This window comes from Saccoglossus kowalevskii, chromosome 5 (assembly GCF_978046115.1).
Source record: "Saccoglossus kowalevskii chromosome 5, keSacKowa6.1, whole genome shotgun sequence".
Classification (NCBI taxonomy): Eukaryota; Metazoa; Hemichordata; class Enteropneusta; family Harrimaniidae; genus Saccoglossus; species Saccoglossus kowalevskii.
This window is the reverse complement of record NC_140645.1, coordinates 18762710-18782871: the sequence shown is the minus strand read 5'-3', so window position 1 is coordinate 18782871 and position 20162 is coordinate 18762710. Positions and strand designations below refer to the sequence as shown.

Genomic DNA, 20162 nt, shown 5'->3' with positions numbered 1-20162 from the left:
CCTGCCATTGCAACAACCAAAAACATATTGCTTGTTTTCTGAGCGGAGCGGATCGCGAACCAGCCTACCAGCTTGTTTTCATTGGCAAACTCGTTCGGCAAAATTGTTGGCATATTAGGTGTACATCACATGGAATACTATGATTGAGAGAACTTGATGTATTTTGCGTTTTATACAATCCGAAGTCTCTTGGAAGATCCACCGCAGTAAAATTAGCGATTGCCATGGAGGGCACAACCATCAATAACAAAATACCAGGAGGTTTCTGCTGGCGACGTTGTGACGTTACCCAGTTCCAAAAAAGATTACCTACGCCAAATGAGCAACATTTCAACCGGTAATCAAGATTCATTCAATCCACGGCTAACGAGCAACACAGTCAGTGGAGTACCGCAGTAGCACGGCATGTTTGCCTTCACCATTGTATTCAAATGATCACGTGGTGTGCCGTTCTCATTCAAACCCGGGATTAGGGGAGTTTCAGTGAAAATAATATCACAAATCATGCAAATTCAACATTTTCAAACCAGTATACTAAAACAGAAAGGCTTAGAGATGCAAAAGAAGGATAGATGTTACTTTTCAGTATACACCGCTCTGTTGATACTATCCCTCACATATTCTACTTCCAATTATTCCTGCGTAAAATGGACGAGCCTCTTTTCATGTTGACATTCAGAGTAAGATCACGTGACAGGCTGTTAAAATTGGCTGTTGCATACTCTTTCGCCGGTCTGGAAAATGTGTTTAATTAGCTCTCATACAAGCAACAATGCAGATTTCCCAGTGGGAGTGAAACTATTCGACTCTGCCATTAAAAAATAGGGATGTTTTCAGCAAAAAACGAAAACTCTGGAGTGCACACAACACACTGAATTTCGGAAAAAATCTTGCATTATTTACAGCAGCAGAATCCCACAGAAATATCAGACGAAACATGAAAAACTTGGTATCACCCACCCCTGAAAACAAACGCTTAATACCACGATGAAGCGTTTGGTAATAATATCAATAATTTAAAAAAATTTTGGAATTCCATTAAATGTACATAGTATATGTTCGGATAATAAGTTTACTAACAAGGTTTATCATTTTCATAAAACCTTCAAAATATAATTAATTTGTTAAGTTAAAGAGCATAAGTATACATGAGATAATAAAGTGTCCGATAACAACAATGAATAAAACATTTGACTGAACACTCACAAGCTAATAATAAATAAAGATGTCTGCAACCTGTCTGATTGAATCATGGGTGTTTTGGTCCCAAAAATGTACCACTTAAAAAAATTAAATGAAACGTTGTGTACTTCAATTAAGGTCCTGTGAGAACAACCCAGTTTTGAAAAACAGTAAATGGTCATTGTTGGAACGAGTAAACGGATATTGTTTGGCAATGTTGGAAACAAAGATACGTGTAAACGGGCACGATTTGGAACAAAATAAGAGTACTTTGTTTGAAATGGACATTGTTGCGAACAAAGACACTTGTAAACGGGGTATTATTTGAAACTTAGAAAGAGTACTTTCCTAGTATATGCTGAGAAAAGCTGTCTGCTATTGAAGGTTATTGGACTTTTAGAACAAAAAATTAAATAAATAAAAAGTACTCGGCATTTATTTAACAGTCGTGAATGTAATCTGTTTAATCGACTCCAAATAACTAGTGTTTGTAGCTTCAAATCTTTACATATATGAGTTGTTTATTATTTTATTATTTCCATATGTAAACAAATTACTGTATTTATTAGATTGCATTTATGAAATTTCAAAAATATAAACATCATTACGAATGCCATTGATTTGGATTCGCATGGAATGCAAATAGAGAACGCAAATCTCAATACATTGAACTTCGATTCGGTTACACGATATCGAATGCAGTGGAGACGAAAGCTACAGATGAGGCATAGTTTACGGAGTGTTCAGAACTACAGAAGTAAAACAATACTTACACATTCACGCACTTCTCAATAGAACATACACTTCTCATGGTGTTCAAACGACGTGAAAATAGTCTTTCGAAATAACTGTTTTTACCTCCATGATTACGTCTACGACAAAAGGGGCGTCACCACTGAGGCGGCTTAACTTATTTAAACATACTCTTGACTCGAACGGCGTCTGCACGTAGGACGTGGGTTATAACAATTGGACATTAATGTTTATCGTTTAAGGTAGCGAGAAGGTTTTGTGACGTTTTTAAATAAAACATTCTCTGTCTGTTGTCTCGTTCAGAACAGTAATTTAGGTTATATATATCAAAAGACTAAGTATAGAGGTGCAAGTTCGCACAAACTGGACAGACATTGTTTACATAATTATCACGTGACATCAAAAATGGCGAACCTTATAAAAATGACTAAGTACGCGATTGCGAGAGCACACTGTGGAATTTCCTGGTGAAATTTACGTCATGCATTGTCCGTAATCAAGTCCATTGAAATGCGTCTCCGATAATCAAAAGACCTATTTTTCCGATTTCTATGCAGGTTTGTTTTTTTATCCCCAAATTATTTCATACTTGGCACCTTTAACAGACTATTATTCTGTGACAAAGCATTTTCTTTAAAAACCCAGACATATTTCGCACCATCATTACCTTTTGAACGATAACTGCGAGTTTGAATGTCCTAGTCCGAACGCACTTGATTTGGCGGCGGTCCCAATGAGTCCTACTCGATCAAAACTTCAACTCGAGAAAAACGCGAAAAACAGTTTTGGTTAATAAAACACTGTAGATTTGCTGCATTATTATAAATATACACTAAAATTGGCCAAACATATTAACCACTGATATCATAGAACTCATAAAGAGTGTCAGATAATGAATAATTTCGTGAAAAATGAAGAAAACTGCTGGCATTTGAGTCCGTACTCCAGGAACGTTCGGGTTTTCCATTGTTATGCAAACGAACAACGAGGGATAATCCTCTGACAAACATTACTGTCCCACTGTACACGCTGACAGTTTACAAACAAGCTAATCCTTCAAGTGTCTCAGATAAGACATCTAAACACGGTTTTCATGGTGAAACAAAATGGCCGATGTTTGAAAAAAAATTGCTGTGTCAGAGTGCGACACTGAGTGGCAGATTTTTCTTTGCTTCGTCTGTCAACGCTTTCTTTCTTTTCTTCGCCATTGCGTTAGAAAACAAATGTATTAGTAAAATAGAATATTGACTTGGAAAATAAAACGATTTAAAAGAAAGTTGTGCAAAGTTACAGTACTCCTTTCGCACAACCCCCCGCCCGCTTCCGCTTTCCAATCACCTTTTTCTCTCGCTTTTGCGACCGCTTGTTGAATTCGACCGGGCAATTTCCGCTTTATTTTCGACCGCGCAAACCCCGAAATATCACCGCCCACCTGCTCGCTCGCGCGCATTTAAAATTCAGACTAACATAATAATTTCCGAGGTTCACATTGTCTTATAATTGTCTTTCTGTTTTTTATATATGTTGAACAGCTGACAAAAGTTCAAATACTTTTTGTTTTAACTATATATAATTATATGCACGCAACCTGACCCTTTGACCTCGATTTGGCTTGGACTGAATATTTTATTTTAAACAATATTCTGACGTGAAATACAAAATGTATTTCAACGCAAGTACGACATGGTTGTCTGGGGTTTCTTTCCTGATTGTTGAGTCTTCGCAATGTGTTTTGTATAATTATTGTTGTTTTCCCCCGATGCTGAAGGACCGTAAAGCTAAATGGCAGTTACATGCATGAGCTGAGTGAAAGAAAATATTTCTAAGCCTAAAATAAAACCTAATATTACACCTCTTTGTGTATTTGTTAATTTTACATATGTTTGTCATGACAGTATGTTTGTAAATATCTAGAAAAATCTCGTCTTTCGTTGATAATTTCGATTGTTTGTTTGGAATGTCGATCCCCGTTGGTTTCTCCATACTGAGTTTAGGAAGGGCGTCGATCAACACCGTGACAATTAGCCGAGAGAAGACAAACATTGACCGTAATTCATGGGGATCATGTCCGTAATTTGTGGACTGAAACCCCAAATAATTAATCAAGTATTATTATTTTAATATATATTTTATTTTACATCGCAAAACTAAACCATGCCCAAAACAGAGCTAGAGTTGTTCGCTGTGAAACAACCGCATTGAAGATGCAACTTCAACTAGCCATTTCTTACCTTGAAATAAAAAAATAATAATTCGAAGAGCATCGGGGAAAATATTAATAATCATCCTTATCAATCGCTTGCTTTATTTTATTCGAATCCATGAAATTCACGATTTTTATTTCTATTTTTATTGACGTAAAACACTACAAGGTGTTATACATTTACATGAATTATAGGTGTATAATTGCGTGGTTGTAAAATTTTGGTAGACTTTGATTTCTTTAACAATTCAAGGTCCCCAAAAAATAATCTTGTAAATTCACGATAGACATAGTATGGTCACTAACCAATTAATATTGGTAAAGCGAACAAGAAAACAGATAGCGGTGGGTTTCAAATAGTGGTTAGTCAATTGCTGGAAAAAGACGACATTGACATTTTTTATGTTCCCCTGTGAGTTACTGTACCCAGATACCGTAGCACCGGTACATCGTCGAAAAACGAAAACTGGTGTGAACTTGTTCTACGTCTAAAACAAAGGAGCTGGAAGTCAAGGAGATTTTTATATCAGATACAAACAATATGAAAATAATTTATTTAATAAGCTAAGTATGAAAATGATCAGATAGACAACGACAGACTGCACACCTTAATAGAAAAAATAAGATATTCAACTGAATTTGTTCACCCATTGAACATTGAACATTTGCTTCAAACAAAAGGCGAACAATATAAAATTGAGACAACCAGCTGCCTAACAAACAACGTGGAGCTAGAAAGGGATCCATGCAATCAGTAAGAACCAATTCTCATTCAACTTGTTTGTGCTGTACTGATTTTTCTTCTCTTATATGTATTTCTTTTTTCTTTAATGTCATGCAATTAAAATCCCAATGAGAATACGAATTCAGTAAAGATTATTATTTTCCCATCACCATAGCATATGTCATGTTAATACTTGCATTATGGCTGTTCGTTAACAAGGTTGTATGAAATTGACATATTAACCTGGCACGACTGTTGAAAATGTTTCGTTTATCACCATTAACTAGTATCTGATGGTTACTATGGAGGGTTCTATTTGTTTATTTACAGTAAACTTCGCGATGAGTGGCTTTAGCAGTGAATAGCTTTCGCTGTCACTGGCCATTTCTATTGGAGTTGGGACTTAATGTTTTATGTTTCATGAACAACTGGTGATAATATGGGAATACCATCCCTTGGAGCTGTTAATTTGTCCTCACGACCTGTGCAGTTGTTCTGGCAGGAGTTTTTAAATAAGACCTATGCTCTGATGCTGCCCATATTTTCTTACTTCGAGCAAGAACCATTTATAGAATTTTGTGATTTTTGTAAAAAGTAATATTTTATTTATTTTCTCAAAAAATCTGCCCGACCACAGGGCTAGTAAGTAAGCCATGGGTCAGGATAGGATATCGTGCACCCCCACAATTTTACTATACCACATTTGTTTAACCACTGGGGTCTACTCAACATAAATTCAAGTGATAGCAGTGAATAAACTGGAACTGGGCTCATTGTTCATTTCCCACATATTTTGGATGGAGCCCTAAAACAGTCATATTTCTGCCATTGTCCCCACACAAAATGCTAATCATATTGCCATGACTACTATGATGTATAAATAAGTAGCAAGAGTAGCAACTTGTTGGTAAAATTGAAATAAAATAAAATTGCATAACGATGGCCATTTTGAAAATTTAATGAGCAAAAAGGTTAATTGCAATATTATCATGTGTAATTATAGGTTTGCTTGGTCATTTTTGCCATTTATAAAGTCAGAAAATCAACTGATATTAAGTGATTTAACCCAAGCCCGTAGAGATAGGCCCTTATTATTATAGTCCGGTTTTTAGGGGCCCAAGCCAGAAGGGCTAGGCCCCTATTATTATTGTTCGTTTGTTTAGGTGCCCAAGCCCATAGGGCTAAGCCCTTATTATTATCATTTGTTTTTTAGGGCTAGTCCCCTATTATTATCCTCCATGTTTTTCTTCTTCTTTCATCCTCTTCTCTCTTCAAGCTCCATCACTTTTTTCGTCAAATCTTTTGAGAAAATGGCTGTAACTATAAACCTGAAACTTTGCATATTGATGCAGACCAATGATAACTGGTGCAACCTTGTTGTGGACTATGCGCATGTAAAATTTTGGCTTATTTCGTCTAACCGATCTTGAGAAAAAGTCGATTAAAGGAAAGTGATCATTTTCATCATGTTCTAGGGTTCTAGGAATCCCGATTTTTAGCGGTCACATGATTTTGGCCGCCATTTTGGATTTAAAAAACACACAGGAAGTAATTATTTTCACCATGTTGTAAGGGGATAGTCATCTCGTTTGTCTGGGTGTAGCAACATTTGACAATGCACTTTCTAATTCTAATTTTTGCTGCCATTTTGGATTTTGTGAAAACGGAACTTGTGCAATTACTAGTACATGTGTTGTATTGATCCGATGTGGCTGAAATTGTGTATGTGCATTCTACTCTTTCGACGCACTCATATATATAAATAATATGTCTGGCCATAGATCCATATGAGAAAAATAATATAGTTTTGATCAGTCACATGATTTGGCCGCCATCTTGGATATTGTGCAACAGAAATTGTTCAATTACATGTGTTGTATTGGTCCCATTGAAATACAATTTTGTGCGTGTATTCTACTCCTTAGATACATTCTTTCACCTGAATGGCACATGGCTAAGTCATGTAACTAGGCGCCCCGAGGTGGGGGGGGGGGTCCAACATCATTGATAAGCATAACAGTTGTATCTCAAACACTGTTGCAATTAGGAAGACGAAACCTGTGTTATTATGATGACGTTGAACAAGAGATTTTATTAAAATAACAGATGGTCATATATGGTCACGTGAACTCATTAATATGCATAACTGTCATATCTCAAACACTATTGCAGTTAGGAAGATGAAACATGTGTTACCAGTACTCTGAAAACGTTAAACAGGTAATTTGATTAAAATGACAGATGATCATATATGGTCATGTGAGCTCATTAATATGCATAACGGCCATATATGTAACACTGTTCCAGAACAGGAAATGCAACCAGTGCTATAATGAACACATTAAAGCGCGGTGGTCTTCGCGCAACGCGTGGTCGAATATCATGTAAATAAACAAGGTATTTTACACGCGTTGTATACGTCGCTATGAGTCCCATATCGATCAGGATGCAGCACGACGATTACCGCCCTTTAAAAATAGGAGGTAACTAAAACATACGAGATTATCATATATGATCATGTAACCTCATTAATATGCATAAGTACACGGCTCATTATGTATTCTGAAAACTATATTCTGCTAACCGTACCACGTAAATACATGAAACCAACAGCAGTTCGACCTCATGTTACTGATGATTCAAACAACCTGGTTGTCTATCATGTGACCTTATTAATTATGAAACATAATCCTGTCAGCTTGGGCTCCGCTGATGCCGCGTGCGGCTTTAATTATTTATTTGATCTCTCTTTAGTGTCCAATTTATCCAACAAGCGCAATGCATTTTGGGACTTCATTGAGATACAGCCCATCCTTTGAATATAAATATACGAATGGACAGATTTGTACACCAACACATCAGGGGCGTCGATCCATTCTGAAAAGTGAGGGGGACACTTTGTGTCCGCGTAAGCGGCCAATGTCCGCGCTTGCGCGAACAGGGGGTGTCTGAGAGGGGGGACTGCCCTGTGTTCCGACATCTCTATGTTCCGACACCACTATGTTCCGACACCCTTATGTTCCGACACACAGTGTACTTGTGTCAAACTTAATCTGACTAGCCGTGCGTGACCTTTTACTACCTTGATATAACCAGGATGTCCTGTGGGTTAATACTGGAAATCCAACTGTAGTGTAGTCCGGCCATGATGCTCGAAAGTCCGTGAAGGCGGGATCTAGCATAATGTTATCGGATAATCATCAGAGAATTATCAAACAATGTTGCCCATTGTATCATTCTAATACTTCGACAATTATTTGACAATATCCGTGTCTGTTGGATGTGGTTCCAACCTTCAATTCCAACCTCCAATTGCCTAACTATCGAAGTTTTAGATCGATAATTATCGGAGAATTATTTTACCTTTTTTTATGAAAGTTGTACTTCGATATTCATCAGTCGCGGAATTGCAAGGTTGCCGTTTACATCCGGTAGCACCTTTCCAAGTTTATCTACATATTAATTAAAATCATTTATTTATTTATTTATTTATTTATTTATTATGCGAGAGATGAATAGGCACTGCATTTAGCATTCCGTAGTGTTTGCATAAGTTTTTGAGATTGCCAAAAAATACAAAGGTTTCACACTATCTCTTTCCATTTCTATATTGTGTGTTTTCGGCCAAAATTCCTTGTTTACCTCCACACGTTATACGTTTTCCTATCAATCTAAGACATTGATAGGTCTCAGAGAATTAAACCACCACCCAGCTGTAGACCCTGTCTAATATCAATCTAAAACATCGAGAATTATCAGATATTTATCCGATAATTCAAATGTACAATAGGCCGGCTTCCTCTAATGCGAGGATATTGCACAAGTTTATACTACCTGCCAATTTGATGCATAATTCATCGTTCAAGGTTAAGGTCCATATTAGACAGATTTCCTTAAGGAAGTCAGAAAGCACTATTCTATTCTATTCTTCGTTGTTCCATTGCATTGTCCTGATATTCCTCTTTATTCTGAAAATATTCCCATATTTTACACTCATAAATTACAGTTGATATAATACACAATTTAAATACTTATCCTTATATCTGCCAAAACATGTATATCCCGTATTTATACTTTACATTATTTCTTTGTCAATATCCTTCGTGTTCTGCAGATGTATTTGAAACTGCCTATTCGCTCCATTGTGCAGTCGTCGATTTTGTATTTCACGTTTGTGTTAATTACCCAAACTTCTTTGCCACATAATGTTTAATGTACTTGTGTAAATCTTAGGTCAGGCAACGTCTCGCCATCTATTTGAATTCCATTTTTATCTATATGTAATTTCTTGGCAGTGTAATAGCGTTCTCTTAAATAAATAAATGACTAAATAAATAAGTAAATAAAATATTGAGAAAGCATAAAAAGACTTATTTTCAAATACATGAATATGTCATGACTAATTCATTTTATCATAGACAGCATTTGCCCAGAAAATGCCATTTGATGATTTTGAATATCGTATAATAAAGTTAATGAATTCATAATGTCAATAAGTAATGGATTATACGATGTAATATCCAACGTAATACTTGTACGCTACACCAATATAGCTTTAATTTGATATATAACACGATGGTGTTTGTCTGAGGTATTGCTATTTAATATGTGACAGGCTAATACGTAATTATATTATATTCCCTTTTTATTTGACGCTGTGTATAATTTTTTAAAGCTAACATATCTACCCTGATTTTCGGGGGCAAAACGGCTCAGATTCTACAGCCAAAATTGACCAAATTAATTCCCATGTTTCTGTCTATTGTATGGCATGTACATTTGACAGCCTTGTCTTAATTTTATTTGTACAGTCAGTATTCTGTAACTAGACTGATCGCGCTGAACAGAGAAAAAACATGTTGCTTTGTACTACCATGAGGAGGGGTATTTATTCAATTTTAGCTTCCGACCACTAGCGTACATATTTCCATTGAAAATATGGCACATTCTGCGGGCCGGCTCAGAATTTATTGGATGATCGTCGAACATAAAAGTACTAAACAATGTAATTTAGGTCTCCCCGAGTACAAGTTGTCAGGAGCCCACATGAAGACTGTCAGGTACATAGTTTATTGTTGATCTGAACGTTTGGCAATAATTAAAAATATAAGTATTTTGCGTCTGAAGCTTGATAGGATACATCGCGTCTGAGAATATTGCCGACGAGGATTCCAAAAACACCTCCATGAAAGCCCATGGTCAGAAGAGTGGCAAGTATTATAATCCGGCATAGTTATTTTTTAATGTAAAGAAATGTAACATTGTGTTACAAAAGGTGAGCGTAGAATAATATTTGAAGAAGAATAATGATATTTTTTCTTATAGTAAAGAGATAAAAACGCAGTGAAATGTCAAAAACGTTTCTAAAATTTCGTAGGTGTCAGAACCTATTAGCATCTCAACATAGGGTTGTCGGAATATAGGGTTGTCGGAATATAGGAATGTCGGAACATAGGGGTGTCGGAATATAGGGATGTCGGAACATAGGGGTGTCGGAACATAGGGGTGTCGGAATATAGGGATGTCGGAACATAGGGGTGTCGGAACAGTGGCGGATCCAGAGGGGGGGGCATGGTCCCCTCCAAACGCATGAAAATGCATCTGGATTACGCATAGCATTGTCTGAATCGCACGGTCCCGTGTATTCGACCTATAGGCCTGGACCCCCCCAATACATTTTGCTGGATCCGCCCCTGTGTCGGAATGTAGGTGTGGAACCCCGAGGAGGGATGTGTCCCCCTCGAAAGGTGTGAATTTTTGAAAAATGCAACCAAAATGAAGTCATTTAGTGCATACTTGGGGATTTTCATTCTTGATCATTAAGAATACAGTACATGTACAGAGAACCAAAGGCCTTACACAAACGCAGGCTTTGATATTAGCCTATTATTGATATTTGGGTAAGTCAGGAAAGTGGAGGGGACAGTTGATATTGTGTCCCCCACCCTTCAGAAAGTGGGGGGGGGGGACTCACTGTGTGGTATCATGTATGCATATGTTGGGATGCAGTTTGAATTGACCTTAGTTGCAAAATGACCGAGATCTCGTTGAGAACGAGAGAGTTGCGTGACTTGTTTTCGTCCCTCAAATAGTGTTCCATACTCTCCCATTATTGTGTCCACTGTTCCCCTGATATATATATTACCATGGTGACCGGAACAGCGAACACGATGACGGGAGAGAATAGAACATTGTATTGAGAAGCGAAAACAAGTCTCGTGTCGCTCTCGCTCCCAACGAGAACTCGGTGGCCATTTGAACCTTAAGGTCTGTTCATATGATGGTGTGAGGTTTGAAATGTGTGAGGCAGTCGTGAGTAGGGTTAGGTTCTAATTTTGTCGAATCAAAGTAAACAGTATTTTTTTTATTACAAACAGAAAGCCTCGGTTTCGGTCTGATCTGTGATTGCTCAGCCTTGAAAAGAAAAAATAAGGTCGTGATCTATGCTGGATGCGATGAAGCGGGAAAGCGTATGTCGCAGTATATCACGTGACATCTATAACTCGTCACAATTCAATTTAGGTTACATATCACAGAGAGTGTTACAATAACAACAAATGTGTGCTACACGCTGTGACTGTTAACTATTTATGTTAAATACGACACCGGAATAGCAAAGCCTCAAATTCTGTGTTATTTTGGAACGACGGACGGACAGCAATGTGCAATAGACAACATTTATTATGGTAATATAGGAAACACCACGTGACACTGTTTCGACAAATCATAGCGCAATGTGAACGCGTGATGTATTTTAACATCCATTGGTGTATTTAATTTTTGAAGGTTTATAAATAGTAAATGGCTGTATGTAAATTTCGCAACTTAAAATACAATTTCTTAAAACTGTAGACATTAAGATAACCGTTGAACATTAACTCCGGGGTGCTTAGGAAAACATAAAGGAAAAATCACAATTAAAATCACACTCTACTGACTATGATTTAACACATATTTAGGAATCCCAATCTAAGTAAACGGCATTATAATTCGTACACATTTAGATCATTGCAAAATACAGACAGATACTGTCACACGGTAAACATTTACATGTCGAGATATTGTATTACCGCGCGCTGCCCAATATGAAACGGCGCGTTCTCATTAGTCGATCAGTACACCATGCAGCCATGTTATTAATGGATCCACCACAGCGTCATATTGGATGAGAAGGGAATACGGCAAGAGGCGAAGGCGAGGCGAAGCCGTGAAGGTTTTTTTTTACACTTACATTTTCTTCCACCTTTATTGTATAAAGTGTATTTATTTTCGTTGTATTTTTCGTTGTACACACTGTATTTACATTTGCATTTTTCTTCCATATCGAAGTTCATAAAGTATATTTATTTCAGGTTTTCAATGCCAAAAAAAAAAGAAAAAAAATCTGTGAGGGAAAACAGTAAATAGAGAAGCTATGACGTAATAAAAAACCTCTCCCTCTAACTCTGATAGTGGTGATTTATAACGCGCAATAATGGGCAGTGCCTCTCTATTTAGTTCCGGAATATATAGATGATCACTATTCCTTAAAACGTTACTTTAGAGCACCACGGTCATCGCCTCGCGTCGTGGGTCCCATGCGACGTATAAGATAAGGCGACCTGAAAAATCAAAGAAATTTGAAAGCGCGTTGAACGACGACCGCCTTCATTTAAGCGTTGTCAAAACTCGAGGGCTGGCAGACTGAACAATACAATACCCCCGTTTTCATGGGCACACACAGTAAAGCCCTGCTAGTATAATATCCGAGGTTTACTTATTGCATAACCATAACCATAACTGATATAAATAGGCTGACATTCAGACACGTAGTCTCTTTGAAGAAACACAAAATGAATGACACTTATGCGACCTCGAGTATAATGACTTCTCAGTGGTGGAAATACCGTCATTTTAACAATAGAACCTTTTTTCGCCAGGGTTATGTCTGCACGGACTCAGGATCATCTCAGGACAATTATACTGTTATTTTTTTTTAGGTTGTGTTCTCTGCTATATTACTGGTGTGCCCGCGTCTGTTTGTTTTTACGTGATACATGTAGCAAGCACATGATAAACGATCGATTACTAAATACCAGTACTATAATAAGACATATTGTAATGTATACATACACGTCGACCCCCATTCGGAGGTCATCCCTCAGATGGCACGCCTGGAATTACCAGAACCTGGCCGGTTAGTACGGTGGGGGAAATATTACATTCGCATACTGATGGGGTCTGGTTATGTAGCAGTTATGAGACAGGCAGAGAAGATGAAGTTTGGAGATTGGTGTAACTGTAAACCAGAACAAGAACGACGTTCCGCTAACGGTACAAGCTCAACTTTAAACACCAAACATGTACGTAGTTTCAGCCATATCTGCTAAATACCGCCGGTCAATTAATATCTTGATTAAGCCATCGGTGTCTGGTTATGGAAAGTGTGATCACCGCTCCTAAATCACGTGGTCTAGCAAAAACGGCGGATCTTCATCGCTTTCATAATTCCGCCACTTCACTGCTCAGCCATCTGGGAAATAAACAGCGGACGTTTTTGCGAGCACACACCCTTTCATTCACACAGTAAGAAGGATTAAGACGACATGGAGGCCGACAAGAAAATGTTGACAGTCACTATTCTTCTCATCGGAGGTAGGTTTGCGCGTATGAATAATCCCGCAGGAATTGATTCGAATCCCCTTTGACTGGTTTGACACCAGCTGACACATACAGACGTGCAGTCTGTGCATCGTTTATTCAATTCATAGTTCATTTGAATGGGTCTTCTAATTCGTGTTGTGGTTTAATTCATGTCCATCATTACTATTCGCTATAGGGCCGCCTATCGCATCGGAAACTGTGAGGACACAAGTTAGGCACATTGCCGACGGAGGACTTGACTCGACTTCAGCGACGGGGTGGCTTTTGTAGGCCACACCTTTGAGGATTCGTGACTGAACTGAATAAATCCAATACAGGCATGATTAAAAATATTTTCTCTTGATAAGTCGGATAAATGCCGATTTGTCTTACGTAGTGATTATTAAAATGAGATCACCAGACCCCGATCGATTTCTGAATATCAAGACAATTGGGCTTACCACAGAAATTTAACACGATTTTTGAAATTCATGTGCAATCCAAACGGTTAACAGCACGATGTACTTTTCCCATTGTATATCGAGAATGTTCATTCCAGTCATAATAACTGTAATCGCGTTGAAAAACTACAGAACAAAGAAATAAAATGAAATAAGATAAAGTCTGTTGGCTGACTGGATGTAATAGTTCACAGCCCTGGTATGCTTATGTCGATATCTTGGAATCTATTTTGTCGCTTCATGTACATTTCATGATTTTTAACGAATTTTACTGAATAACTAATGCGTGGTTCGTGACTTTCTCAAAATGTTATTTATTTATTTTTCCTCAAGTCGTGGCAAATCGAGGAATGTGTAAGATTGTCCGATTCCCGACCTCTGAGTCACGTGACTACACACCGACAAAACATCCGTGTACGCAAGTTGCTTTGCGATTACGAGCAGACGCCATGCGGCGAAGTAGTGTCGCGTTTGTAATATAATATTCACATATTATTCATATATGTTTATTATGTATCCCTTTATGCTTGCGTAAGAGAAACACAGATGTGTATATTAGTCACCGGCGTAAATGAACTTAAATATGACGGAGTTTGAGCACCCCGCCCGCCAGAGACGGACCAAAAACGGCCCTGGACTTTCCCGCCAATAGGCCCACCAAAAAAAAAAAAAAAAAAAAAAAAAACCCGGGGGAGCAGTCATTTCTGAATGTTAACCATTAAAAGATGGAACGATTAGTGCCGAGGAAAAGATTATCAGTCCGCAACTGCCGCCCAGCCCTTGAAGGTGCGGCACCGGCGACTAGTCACAACGGGGGTTGTAATGCATCGGCATTCTAAACATAAAGGGCGGCAGTCGTCGTGCCACGTCCTGTTCGATATGAGACTCATAGCGACGTATACAACGCGTGTAAAATACATTGTTTATTTAAATCTCAGACTGTATTACTAGTCTGAGTTTAAATGAAATTCGAGCACGCTCTGCGCGACGACTACCGCGCTATAAGACACATCTAGTGCTTCTCAAGTTGAAGTGCGCCATTTGTGTTGATAAACGTTGATTTTCTCACAATCCAATGCGCTCTTCTAATGGAAATCACAGGTATGAGGTTTGACCTGGACGCGACTTGCACTAATTACCGCCAGTGACTCCTCCGATATCTTCCAATCACGTAGTAAAAAATGCCTAATTAAAGCTCAGTAACGTCTCAGTCGCCATCTGTTTATATGAGACCCACTATATCTCGCGCCACACGACTACCGCCCTTTAAGCTTATGTTTCCATAAATTGTACTAGAAATTGTACATAAGATCACGTGACATAAACATGCAACACTGACCAAGTTTCACTGTGATAAGAAACAACGAAAACTGGGTTCGGACTTAGGGGTCACCGAACGGCCGATCTGCAGATACGCTTCCGATTCAGTTATCCGAACTGTCGGTCATTGACTTTTGTGCTATTTTATTTTACGGGTGAGATCATGAATATTCATAAGTCGATCATGATGTAGATTATTAAATCCTTATTTTTGTAATACCAGGCATATCTTGGCACTTGTTCGAATTTCATGTAAATAAACAATATATTTTACATGCGTTGTAAAATAGTACGTCGATATGAGTCCCATATCGAACAGGACGGGCGACGACTGCCATCCTTTAAGAAAGAACTAGGTATAAATCTAGTGACCGGATAAAATTATATGAATGCATGGATCCTGGTTCGAATTTCACATGTTATTAATAATACCAGAAAACCAATCCCATTGTAATATTTAATCACGCGTAACACAAGCCAAAATATGTACCAACAGTGAAACACTAGTATCGCAGTTTTATGTAATTTAGTTGCGTTGTCTTTCGGAGTCAATGTCTCAGATTTATTCATATGACGGCATCCAAATGGACAAACAAAAATCAGATCGTTGACGATTTCTTCTTGATTGCTTTGAGAGGTCAGAGTGTGCCAGTGCTAGATAGACGCCATTTTGTTTCAGTACGCACAGGCGCAGCACATCTGTACGTGTAAAGAGCGAGCATATTTCAAGATTCAAAATAGAAGGAAAACCTATATTTTTTTTTAATTGTTGCTTGATACTGGATTTTAATTACCAATTAGGATTATGATATATTGTGAACTGAAAATTTTTTTTGCAACTCCCATAATTGTATTCGTTCTATTAAAGCGGGGGAGTCGTCACCTGCGCATGCGTCAGATGACCATAGCGCGTCATTGTTTATAAACAATGTTCACCTATGAGCTATTGCATTTTTAGTGTGTGTTGTTATCGTCGCGTGAGACTCAATTCCCGCGCGTGCGCTGGTGACGACCCCCCCGCTTTAAATATGAAAACAAATAATAGGCATGCGCAGTGGGTGCTATTGTACGTACCAAAAACAATCAACGCACGTGTTTATTACGTGATGTCATTGTTTTCACAAGACGTTGCAAGAAAAACTTTTAGTTCATGATAAATCATAACATCCATGCTCGCATCCATGCCGTATCTCGCTTTAAATGTTATTGAATGAATAACGAAATATGTTCTTTGGTGTACATCATCAAAGTCAGTCTCAAATTCAGTTCTCCGCTGTTTGTTTCACAGCACTCATTTCCACCGTGACGTCAGTGGTTGTCACGGTGAACCAGGAACAATCGGCTCAACCAGGTGACGGATCTGTTGCACTTTACTGCGCACTCTCAGATATCCCAGATGGTGCCATCACGACGACAGTGGAGTGGCAAAAATCAAGAGAAGACGGTTCAAAAATGTTCCTAGCAAGATCTGTCAATCCTGGCCAAATGACCTCAATTGACCCACGGTAATCATGACAATTTTATTTATTTATTTATTTATTTATTTATTTATTTATTTATTTATTTATTTATTCATTTATTTATGATTGAATGTTACGGCTTTATTATGTTTCACAAAACGTCAGCTATAATCTGGATTAAAAAAAAAACGAGAACAGTGTGTTTTAAAACCACTTTAACGTTCATACATGGTTAATCAACCGTGCCTATATACGACTCCCTCATACGATATGTTGTATGTACAACTTTGTTTTTTTAGGTACGCAATTGTGAACGAGGGCTCTTTGAGCATTTCCGATGTAAACGTTAACGACACTGGAACATACTGGTGCCAAGGGCGCGTCACAGTGACCATGTCAGACGCACAAGAAGATACCAAAAGCACCATGCTCCACGTTGCTGGGCCAACCACGCCAGAAGCCCCGCCAAAGACTACTAAAGCGGCAGAAAAGACAGACTCGCCCGACACTGATGGCGCCACCACGCGACAATACCGGATTTCACTGATTTCCTTCTGCTTTGTATTGATATCATTTTTGTATTGAGGAATATGTTAGCACATTTAATATAGTATGCCATCCGAAAAACAGAATAATAGTGATCTTGTGATTTTGTTATCTTAAACAATTAAAGTGCCCCATTTGTCTTACTCGATATGGGTCCCATGCAACGTGATCAATTTCTCTTCTTGAAATAAATAGCTGTATTATTTCTATTCTCGGGGGCGGACATCCGGGCATTTTCACCGCCTGGCAACCATCACGGTGAAAACAAAGGCCGAAATTTGATAGAAAACGGTACTTTGGGATGGTTATTGAGACTCCCCTGAACAACGATTATTCCGTTGGAAGTTAGAACATTGTATATATACAGAGCCGGCGGCACGAAAATTTTAATTGGGGTGGGGTTTGCGAGATCTGCTCACCATCCTTTGCGCCCGGAGGCGCAAGCGGTCGCGCATAATTTTAGGGGGGTGCCGCCGCAACTGATGGGCGACATTTTGTGTTGACACGTCCATTCAAGAGAAATGTTTTCAATAAGTTTAATTGCCGTATGTACACTAGCATAGAACTACAATTGATTAAATGGAATTATAACTCGGATATGCTGATGCATGGAAGGTACTAACGTTAGTACCTTCCATGGTTGATGTATCACTCCGCACCGAGGCACACAGACAGTACTCTGGGGTTGTTAAATTGTAGTACAATTCAAATTACTTTATTTCAGGTAGTTCAGATTACAGTGCGTTATTTGTACTTCACAACTGCGTTTACAGCGTAAATTTTATATTGTTTGTCTTCGGCAGATTCAAGTCATTATTCGTATTCGATGGCAATATTCTCAAAGCAGGGACGAAATGTGCCGTTGGCGGCGTGCTTGCGCAATTTCTTCGATGTTTTACCCAAAAAAAAGTGTTATCGTCCGATAACGGACAACGGACAACGGAATCATGTCCTGTTACTGTTTGTTGACACGACAAACATTCCAGGGAAATCGATCACTAGAGTTGTTTGCTTACCTGCGTTATTGATTCCACCTTGTTGATTTAGAACACTATGCGAGTTCGTAACGCTGACGTCTAAAACCTGCCGAGTATTGTACATCGGTTTTACTTTCCGGGCAAAGTAGTCACAAGTTCACTCCGGGCGATTTTCGCGTTGCCTTGCGAATTGAAATTCAAAGTGTAAACAAAAGATACACTTTTTGCGTGTATGGGGAGAATAAACAAAATTTCCGGAATTTTCCATTGAACAGCGGGGTTCATAGGTCGATCATTCGACCTTGTATCAGGAATTTTCATAGCCTGGCAACCTACAACAATGGACGAAAACTCTCAGAAATCTGTACTTTGGAGTAGTTGTTGCGATTCCCCTGAAGAGGTTGTTCAGGTTTGCCTAAAAGTTGAGTTTGTGTCGTTTTTCTCGACTTTAACTGTCTTCACCGGCTCTTCGACCAAGAGATCCAAATCAGGTACGCACAGAGCCCGTATACATACATTGTAAAGTGGAGTGTATACCCGGGGTCATTAAATCCAAATCACATTATGGGGTAGTAGTTTTTAGCTGTTTGGTCTAGAATGGAGTATAGATGCTTGCCTTAAGGTCCAATATCCGGTTTGCCTGTCTAGGATGGGGGTCTGTTTTTTCCATGTACTAAGTATTTACCTGAGTTTTAGTACTTTTATTGACGAGTCCGGGTGATGAGTAGATTCAACATATAACTGAATAAATTGAGTGACAATTTGGTCTCTGATGGGATATACAAAATCACTATTTGATCTATAATGGGGTATAGTTTTGAAGTGAAAATGGTCTATGATGGGATGGAGTTTTAATTCCCGGCTGCACAACCCTACCAAACTGAAAGGCCAGTGCCTCCCGGGTGCGCGTCCTAGCAACATAGGACGTAGCTCCGTCTCAAAACTAAGTGCCGCGCATACCTATATGAAATTAGAAAACCATGTAACATTGCTTTTTACCTTGCCCATACCATCAAAGATGGAAGGGAAAGGTATATTAAGGGAAAAATTTTGTCCGGCGTTGTCGTTGTTGTTGTTGTTGTCGTTGTCGTCGTCGTTGTCGTTGTCGTCGTTAATAATTGTTATTGTGTGCATAATAACTTTACTAATTCTATTCCAAACTTCATCAAACTTGGTCACCTTATTCATCAGTATAAAGTCTTCCCTGAGTTTGAACAACAGATATCCTGTATGAAAATATCATGCAAAAAATGAGAAAATCTGATAAAATATTTTGACTGTTTCTACTTGACTGATCACTGGTGATACACATCAAAGGTCACTTATCTCAGTGGAAATATGCATTGTTGTATGTGTTCAATGAAGCAAATGATTTATCTTGTAATAATATCCTTGGTAATGTATCTCAGAATCCCATACTGGGTTTCAAAACCAACTCATGGAGAGATTGCACAGTCTGATACACATTTGCAAACCTACCAATAAATTCTTTACAGAAAACAAGATGTCAGAAAATCAATATAAGCACTCCTATGAACTGGGTGCCAAACTTTGATCAAGATCTGAAGGTAATAGAAAATCTGTTTAGTTCAAAGTTATCAAATCAAAAACAATACATAAAAAATACATAAAAAGCAAAACATTTCATCCACATTTTAAAAAGAAAATTGTTCTAAAATATATGTATTCTGTATTTGACAAACAGTTCATTCGACAAATGAAAACTCACAGAAATATGTTTCAGCTATTAGAACAGAATGATATAGTTTTTATAATACTGGTTTAAAAACGCACTTCAAAGATTGCAGTGTTTGAAGATGTAGATTCTCAGGAGGCAACAGTACTGTTGACTTCTCCCTCCACTGGACACCAACTAACTATTTAAGTTGATTTGCATACAAAGCAGAGCTTGCA

At 38.2% G+C, this 20162-nt stretch overlaps 1 protein-coding gene across 1 annotated transcript; it reads left to right on the top strand.

Annotated features, from left to right (window-relative positions):
• The first annotated feature begins 13312 nt into the window (after positions 1-13312).
• On the top strand, positions 13313-17360 carry LOC100373425 (uncharacterized). The gene is made up of 3 exons (XM_002737248.4): positions 13313-13496; positions 16554-16770; positions 17025-17360. The coding sequence occupies exons 1-3, from the start codon at positions 13448-13450 to the stop codon at positions 17308-17310; spliced, it is 552 nt and encodes a 183-aa protein (XP_002737294.1). The 5' UTR covers positions 13313-13447; the 3' UTR covers positions 17311-17360.
• The last annotated feature ends 2802 nt before the right edge of the window (positions 17361-20162 follow it).

Bases quoted from the DNA above. Each gene is read 5' to 3' on its own strand.
- LOC100373425 (XM_002737248.4), top strand. From the start codon at position 13,448: ATGGAGGCCGACAAGAAAATGTTGACAGTCACTATTCTTCTCATCGGA. The intron at 13,497-16,553 runs GTAGGTTTGCGC...TTTGTTTCACAG, and splicing joins CACTATTCTTCTCATCGGAG to CACTCATTTCCACCGTGACG. The intron at 16,771-17,024 runs GTAATCATGACA...TTGTTTTTTTAG, and splicing joins ATGACCTCAATTGACCCACG to GTACGCAATTGTGAACGAGG.